We start from the raw sequence: 8,364 nt of genomic DNA, 5'->3' as shown, positions 1-8,364 counted from the left end.
ATTGATTTTTTTTTCATTTTGAATCCTCAAAACTTAAAAAAAGTTTTTCCATTTTTATTTATTTGCAAAGGATTGTGTGTGTTTTTTCCTTTTTCAACCCTTAAATATTTTTTCTTTTTTTTTTTCATTTTGAATCCTCAAAACTTAAAAAAAAGTTTTTCTATTTTTATTTATTTGCAAATGATTGTGTGTGTTTTTTCATTTCTTTAACCCTTAAATTCATATTTTTATTAATTTTTTTTTCAATTTGAATCCTCAAAGCTTAAAATGTTTTTCTGTTTGTATTTATTTGCAAATGATTGTGTATTATTTTTTTCATTTTTTTAACCCTTAAATTCATTTTCTTTGAATAGATTCTTTTTGTCGTTTTGAATCCTCAAAACTTAAAAAAATGTTTTTCTATTTTAATTTATTTGCAAATGATTATGTGTGTTTTTTCATTTTTTTAACCCTTATATTCATCTTTTTTTAAAGTGTCAACGTTTTTTCTCCAAAGTGTCAGTCTGGTTGTCATGACGACGAGCGGCTGGGTTTGATCACAGATCCAAATCAGGACTGACAACATCAAAGGCACTTTATAAAAGATCAAAGAGTCCAAAACATCAACCAATCAGACAATCAAAGCATTTGTTCATCATCAGAAGAACCGGATTCGGTTCCTGAACCGGATCCGGTTCCAGAATCGGGAAATGGAAAGTCCACCGGGCCAATCACAGCGACCGCGCCAAAAGTCCCTCCATCCTGGTTCTGGTCTCTGTCGGTCCAGGACCCCCCCGCCAGTTCTGGTTCGGTTCTGGTTGCTGCTCCTGCAACAGCCGGTCCAGACTCCAGTTCTGGTCCCAGGATGGCCCAGCGTGCCGGTCCCTGTCCCGGTCCAGACTGGAGTCCCGGTCCGGACTCCTGTCCCAATCCCAGTAGAGGCCCGAGTCCTCTTCCCGGTCCGGGTCTTGTCTGGAATCCTGGTCCTGCAGCAGCCGGTCAAGACTCCAGTCCCGGTCCCGGGACGTCTCCGTGCACCGGTCCCCTTCCCGGTCCGGACTCCACTCCTGGTTCCGGCTCGTCCCGTCGTCCTTGCCGTGGTCCCGGTCCGATGCTGGATCCTGGTCCCGCAGCAGCCGGTCCAGGAAGGCGATGTACCGGAGCGCCAGGCGCAGCGTCTGGTTCCTGCTGAGCTTCCTGTCGGGGGGGTGCGTGGGCACGAGGCCCCGCAGGGCGGCGAAGGCGCCGGTCACGTGACGCTGCCGCAGACGCTCGCGGCTGTTGGTGTCCACGCGACGCACCACTCCGAGCCCAGGACCTGCTGGAGTCAGGACCAGAAGTTCAGAGTCTGTTTGTAACTGTGTAATAAACCCAACCGCTAATTACACTGTTATTACACTGTTATTACAGTGTAATAGCTGTGTATTAATGTGTAATAAGCTATTATAGGGTTTAATGTTCCACAAAAATCCCACCTGCTCGCGTCTCCAGCGTCGCTCTCATCCTGAAGTCGCCTGCGGATACAGAATAAAAAAAGTTCAGAACAGGAAGTGATGTCAGAGTTCTTCTTTACGTGTTTTTTTTTTTTTTTTTTTTTTTTTTTGTGGAACTGTTTTTGTGGAAATGTGTGACATTTTGAATGTTTTGACATTTTTACTATTTCTCATTCGGGGAAAAAAAAATGGCACACGCACTTAGTGTGTGTGTGTGTGTGTGTGTGTCAAACACGTCAGATAAAATTGAAAAATTATTTTTTTGAACGTAACTATAAAAATGTTTTAATTCCGACACCGGAAGTCTAAAAATATATATAAAAAATTTAAAAAAAACGAGAAAACAGTCAGTGATTTCCGCACTCACTCGTCATCCTCGACCTTCTGCTTCTTCTCCGGTTCTCCTCCGGTTCTTCTCGTCGGATCCGCGCTCCTCCGCACTTTTATAGCGGGTCTCGGTGCGTCGTGACGCCGTTTCCATGGAAACGCCATTAACCGGGACAGTCCAATTACAGGGGGGGCGGGACGGACGAGGAATCCCCGTGGGGGGGTCAGGCCTCCAGAGACCCCACATCCCCCCCACGTCCACTCCCACGGGGAGTCGTGCTTTCCGGCGTGTCCTCCTTCCCGCGGTCACGACGCTCCGCTCCATGAACGAAAAAAAAAAAAAAAAAAAGAAGACAGATATGTGAAATATAAATGTAAAACTAAAAATAGAATAAAAGTAAAATTTGATTTATTGAAATTAGGTGATTGGACAAATCAACCAAAAGTATAATTATTATTCATTTTTCTTTTGGTGTATTACACAAGGAATGTATTATGTTTTTTTTGTTCATTTATCTAATTGGGAGCTTTTTGGTTTTGTACTTATTTATGTTTGTTTTTGGTATCAAAATATTGCGTTTTTTAAAATTTTATTTTACCTATGTTTTCTGGTAGTTACCATTCATATTTGTGAATTTATTATTGTGATTTATTAAAGCTGATTTTTTAGTTTTTGTTTATTTACCGGTAGTTGTGTTATAATTCCTTTACATACATTTACTGAAAATTTTAGTCATCTTGTGCAAATGAATTGATGAAGAGTTTTGAAAATCCTAATGAAAAATAAAAGGCAAAACAGTTTATAATGTTAAGAAAAAAATAAGCAGAGAAAAAAAAAAAAAAATTCACATGATCATTGGAGTTTTAACCATATTATTCAATTCAATTACCTACAAGTGATTGAGACGCTGCTTCAAAATGTTGATTAAATTAGAAAAAAAAAAAAAAAAAAAGAGTAAAATCAGGGACATCCGCATAATTTCAAGGAAAATAATTCCAACAGTGATCAATAATAATGACCATGTAATTACACGGTAATAACCACTGAGTACTTGAGGGCATGGTGGAGAACATCTGGCTGATCCTTCTGCGAGCAGATCAATGAGGTCTGCTCCTCGGGGGCCTCCACACCTGTCAGGTGATCGATAATCACACACACACACACACACACACACACACACACACACGGCGGGACTAATAGCAGTGTAATAGAAGTGTAATAACAGTGTAATAACCAAAGAGGCAGATGTGGGTGGACTTATTTTGGTTTATTCGTGATGATTTCATCAAACACAGATTCAAACACATTGGAACAATTTCCACTCTTTCATTTCCTGTTCATGCAGCAGGAAGTAGGAAGTCTTGGCGAGGCCCCCGTGACCTCTGAACCCCAACCCACCCTCCCACCCGCTCCCCGCCATCAGATAAATGCATTCCTGAACGAGACTTTATAAGCATCCATTAAGAAAATATACAAAAACATTATTTTTTTTGTTTGTTTGTTTTGTTTTTACCCGGAACAGAAGCAGACATTTGATGTAGAAAAAAAAAAAAAAAACAAAACAAAAACACAGACGCGGACAGGAAGCGGCGAGCGGAGCCCCGCCCCCTTTCCAAACCCGCTTCCTTCCCGCGTTTTGACGTCACGCACGAAGTAAACACGGCGCCGCTAATAAACGCTCACGAACCAAACAACGCAGACAGGAAACGTGGCGATGAGGTCACCTGTCCGTCATCCTCCGTCACAGTGCATCCGTCGAGTTACTGCATTTCCCAGCATTCCCTGCACACACAAGCTCCGCCCACATCTGGCCACGCCGTGGTCGCCGCTACCCAACACACACACACACACACACACACACGCACGCGCGCGCACGCACAAACGCACGAAAAGTTCAGCACCAAGCGAGAAAGGCCATGTTTGATTGGTTTCGTTTCGCACAAACATTCAAAACTTTTTATTACTTTGACACGAACAAATAAAAAAAAATTACACGATAGGAAAGGAAACAGGGAGCCAATCAGAGCGCCAGATAGGAAAGAAGAGTCTTTGGCTGGAGGAGGAAGGGGGCGGGGCATCTGCACGCCGCCGCCGCCGCCATTTTGAAATGGAACGGCGACGCAAGCCATGGTGTGGAAACCACGGAAACGCAAAAAGCGGTTCGTTACAACATTTTTCTTTTCATTTTCACTTTGTTGTGTGTTGTAACATTATATCAAATGTTACATTCTTGGTTTTTAATCACAATTTTTTATATTTAAAGATTATTTTTCATTGTTTTTTTTTTTTTAAAGGTCAAAACCTGAATGGTTATATTTATGGTTGTTACACTTAAACGTATCAGTTATCATGTAATAACACGGTCATTACCGTTATTGCAAAAACTCGGTGGTTTCCTCGTTTCCATGACAACCCGCTGAGACCTCCCGTCCGTTTGTTGGTCGAAAAGAAAAAGGAAAACGATCTCCTGATCGTCATCAAACCCGACCCTTTTTCTTCTGCGTCTCTATGCCGAAGCCCTCGCAGCTGATTGGTCGCGGGAGAAACGGCGGACGGAAGCCCCGCCTCCTCCTGTTTCCCGGGGCGACCAAGTTGACCAGAGCTCTCCGTAAGGAACCTCTTCGAAGCTCCGGCTCCAGATGTTTGGTCTCAACGTTCTCCAAGGAGGTTCCTGCAACATCTAGAAAGTTCTACCACCCGATGGCAGACGTCTTCAGAGCAGCTTCTGACTGAGTTCTGAGGAGTTTCAAACTTCTGGGCTTTATTTTGAAATGCGTTTTTTTTTTTTTCTTCATGTTGGCAGATCTTCTGCTGATTGGATCTTCTCCCCCGAAGCGAAAAGCCCGGAAACCAAACCGTTCCTCAGCCACGGCCGAGCGTTTGCAGAGGAGAAGCAGGTCATGGACCTGGGACACAAAGTGTTTGGGGTCCAGAAGGTCAAATCCATCTGATCCTCCAGAACCATGAAGAGACGGGACCTGGAACAACCAGAAGTGATCTACCAGGTGACAAACCAGGTGAAGAACCATGTGATCAATTAGGTGATCAACCATGTGACCAACCAGGGGACCAGCTGGTCCTCCCCCAGAAGTTCCTGGAAGGAGTTCTTCCGGTGGCGTCTCCTGAAACCCTTTGACAGATTTGACTTTCTATGTTAACGTTTTTACCCTTCGATTTAAGAACTAATTAACAAGTTAATCAATAAGTCAATTAACGAGTTAATTGATTCTTGATTGATTCCACCTTTGTCAAGTTGTTCTTCTGATTTTCCCTCGAGTTCCAGGCGAGGTTGTTTTCGCCGACGTGTCCCTCCGGGAATGATATTCGCCGCCAGGGACGCTCGGCGCCGCCCGCCTGCCCGCCCCTCCTCTCATTGGCCGAGCCTGGGACGGTCGGACGACGGGGGGCGGGGCTTAGCCTCCAATTAGAAGGGGGAGGGGCTAAGAGGAGCGGAGGAGGAGGAGGAAGACGGCGACCAACATGGCCGACAGCAGGAAGAGGCGCGGCTCTGCGGCGTCACAGCCGCCGGTGGTGTCGTCCGTCAGGAAGGGTTCTGGAGACTCGTACACGGAGTCATCTGACACACACACACACACACACACACACACACACACATGAAAAACTCGATGAGCAGGTGGTAGAGGAAGCAGAAGAAGGAGAAGAAGAAGAAGAGGAAGCTCACTGCTGGGTTTGACGTAGACCTTCAGCTTCAGACACGGCCTCCCCGCCAGGCTGGGATGTGGAGATGCTGGAGAGCAAAATAACAGGAAGCTCGGTTAGCTGCGCGACAGCGCCCCCTACAGGAGGAACGAGGTACTGCAGCCTCTGCATTCTACAGCTTTCAATCATCTCACCACGGGTGACATCACAGTGGGATTGTTGTTGGTAGCGTGTGTGTGGTCACGCATACACACACACACACACACACACATACCTACATTCATACACACACGCACAAACATAAATACATACATACATACACACACACACACACACACACACATACATGTGAACACACAAATAGACACTGACATGTAGACGCAAACTAGATGTAAGCATTTACATGTAGACGCACAGAAATAAACACACACACACACAAACATACACAGACATAAAAACCCTCACAAATAGACTCACACATGTAGACGCGCGTGCGTGCGCACACACGCACACACACACACACACACACACACACACACACACACACACACGCATACACACACAGTAGTAATTGTAGTATTTGTATTTACACAAAAACCCACATAAACTAACACACGGAAACACACATACAAACATACAAACACACACACAGGAGAACGTTTTTGTAGTTACACAAAAGCACACACATACTAACATTTATAAGAATAAGATTAAGAATAAGAACAACTTTATTTATCCCGATGAAATTGTTGTGCCAGAGTTTCAAGTAAAACATAACAATAATAAATAATAGTAGGAAACTGTATAAACAGTATAAAAAAAGGGGGAGAATAAGAAATACAAATAAAAGTGTCAGAGTGACAAGTCAGGCTATAAAGTGTCTTAAGGTCTTAAGTACAAAGATTTTGAGATTCCCTGCGGCTGAAGGGAGAGGAATTAAAAATATATAAAAATATAAAAATGAAATATACACACACACACACACAGGAGTACTTGTATAGTACTTGTAGTTACACAAAATCACACACACACGCATAAACGCGCTCACAAATAGACATACTAACATATGCAGACACAAACTAGATGTAAACACACAAATACACACACGTATATGTGTAGTACTTGTACTTATACAAAAACACACAAGCTCACACACAAACTCACACACACATACATACACAGATGGAAACACACTCAAACATAGACACACTCACATGTAGACACGAGCTAGACGTAAACACACATAAGTGGACACATATAACGACACACTCACACACACAGGAGTACTTGTGTAGTACTTGTAGTTTCACAAACACGCACACACACACAGACGTTAACACACTCACAAATAGACACATATGTAGACAGAAACTACAAATAAACACACACCTAGACACGAATAAGCACACACAGACACATATACACACACACATGCACACACATAGACATAAACTACACATAGACAACCCATGCAGACACACACACACACACACACATATACACACACACATACAGACATAAACACACACACATACACACACATAGACATAAACTACACATAAACACACTCATGGAGACACACATAAACACACACACACACATACACACACACACACACACACACAGGTAGAAACACAGACATACACTCACACATACGCGGATGAATAGACACAAACACATAAATGTAAATACACACGCATATAGACACACACAACTACACAAAAAAAACCACACAGACGCACATACACACAGGGGCACTTGTGTAATGTATTGTAGACACACAAAAACACACACAAAAAGCAAATGCATAAGCATAGGCACGCACACACACACATAGACACACAGACATACACTCATAAATAAACACAAACACATAGGCACACACACACACACACACACACACCTGCATTGTGCTTTTAGTAACACAACACACAGACACACAAATAGACAAAACACACATAGACAAACAAACACAGATGTAAACACACATGCATGTTGATGCACACACACAAACGTACTTAAAGCGGTACTTGTGGCGCACTTGTAGTAACACACACACACACACACACACAGGGGTACTCATGTAGTACTTGAACTTTTACTTTTTCCGCACGCTTTGAACTCTCCATTTAAACAACGATGCAGCTAATTTATGGATTATTAGCCTCGTAACATCGGACCGAAAAAATGACGTAAAATTGCGACAACGAAAAAGACAATTTTAACGGTTTTTAGAGCGCTAACGCTAAGATAGCATCATCTGGAGGAGGACAAAGCGGGGATAGCGAAGCGACGGACGGCAGTATCTTTTTATTATTCATCGTTTATTATTCATCTTTTTCATCAGCCGTGTTACAACCACTGTTCTGGGGAAAAAAAAAAAAAAAAAAAAAAAAATCCGGTATGTATTGTGTACATATCGTGTTATTGTTAGCGGTGCGGCTAAGAGACGTAGCGGTGTATCACCCAAACATGTAGCTCCTGTGTGCGGTACTCACAGATGTAGTAGTACTCGTGTCCGGGTCGGAACTCGAAGCCCAGGCTGAAGGGGGTGAAGAGCTGGAACTTCTCGGAGAACTTCAGCGGGCCGCTGGCGCCCTGCGGCCGGTTGCACTCCCAGCGCTTGAAGCCCCGCCTCCTGTGGTCGCACGTGGTGTAGTCGTCGTAGTTGACCATGAAGAGCACGTAGCGCTCCATCAAGTCGGCGGCCTCCGACCCCTCGTAGTGCGGGCAGTAGATGTCCAGGTAGTCGTTGATGGCGACCTCCACCGTGTACTCGCCGTGCAGGAACCTGAGGGCAGACGGGGGAACGTCACTTCCTGTTCGGACCAGAGCGTGTGTGTGAGTGTGTGTGTGTGGGTGTGTGTGAGAGAGAGAGAGAGAGAGGGTGAGAAATCATTGCAT

At 43.9% G+C, this 8,364-nt stretch overlaps 2 protein-coding genes across 2 annotated transcripts in view; both read right to left on the bottom strand.

Annotated features, from left to right (window-relative positions):
* Positions 1 to 710: 710 nt before the first annotated feature.
* LOC147237062 (uncharacterized) lies at positions 711 to 1,864 on the bottom strand. Its single transcript, XM_086165027.1, has 3 exons — positions 1,840 to 1,864; positions 1,455 to 1,493; positions 711 to 1,300 (listed from the first exon to the last, which is right to left on the bottom strand). Exons 1-3 carry the CDS (start codon positions 1,844 to 1,846, stop codon positions 711 to 713), a joined length of 636 nt encoding a protein of 211 aa, XP_086021153.1. The 5' UTR covers positions 1,847 to 1,864.
* Positions 1,865 to 3,972: 2,108 nt separating this feature from the next.
* efna2b (ephrin-A2b) overlaps positions 3,973 to 8,364 on the bottom strand; it is a 19,169-nt gene continuing 14,777 nt past the window's right edge. The window contains exons 2-4 of the mRNA XM_086141862.1: positions 7,959 to 8,251; positions 5,483 to 5,548; positions 3,973 to 5,377 (exon numbers count right to left, since the gene is read on the bottom strand). Of these exons, the coding sequence (XP_085997988.1) occupies positions 5,241 to 5,377; positions 5,483 to 5,548; positions 7,959 to 8,251 (496 nt within the window). The 3' untranslated portion in view covers positions 3,973 to 5,240. The remainder of the gene's footprint in view (positions 5,378 to 5,482; positions 5,549 to 7,958; positions 8,252 to 8,364) is intronic.

This window comes from Fistularia commersonii, chromosome 1, assembly GCF_037954325.1.
Source record: "Fistularia commersonii isolate RoL2024-O1a breed Wild chromosome 1, RoL_Fcom_v1.0, whole genome shotgun sequence".
Taxonomy (NCBI): domain Eukaryota; kingdom Metazoa; phylum Chordata; class Actinopteri; order Syngnathiformes; family Fistulariidae; genus Fistularia; species Fistularia commersonii.
The sequence above is the reverse complement of the archived record's forward strand: the minus strand, read 5'-3'. Positions and strand labels throughout refer to the sequence as shown.

Excerpts from the sequence above, each read along its gene's own strand:
- LOC147237062 (XM_086165027.1), bottom strand. Across the intron at positions 1,301-1,454 it reads GACGCTGGAGACGCGAGCAG|CAGGTCCTGGGCTCGGAGTG; the intron begins GTGGGATTTTTG and ends TCCTGACTCCAG.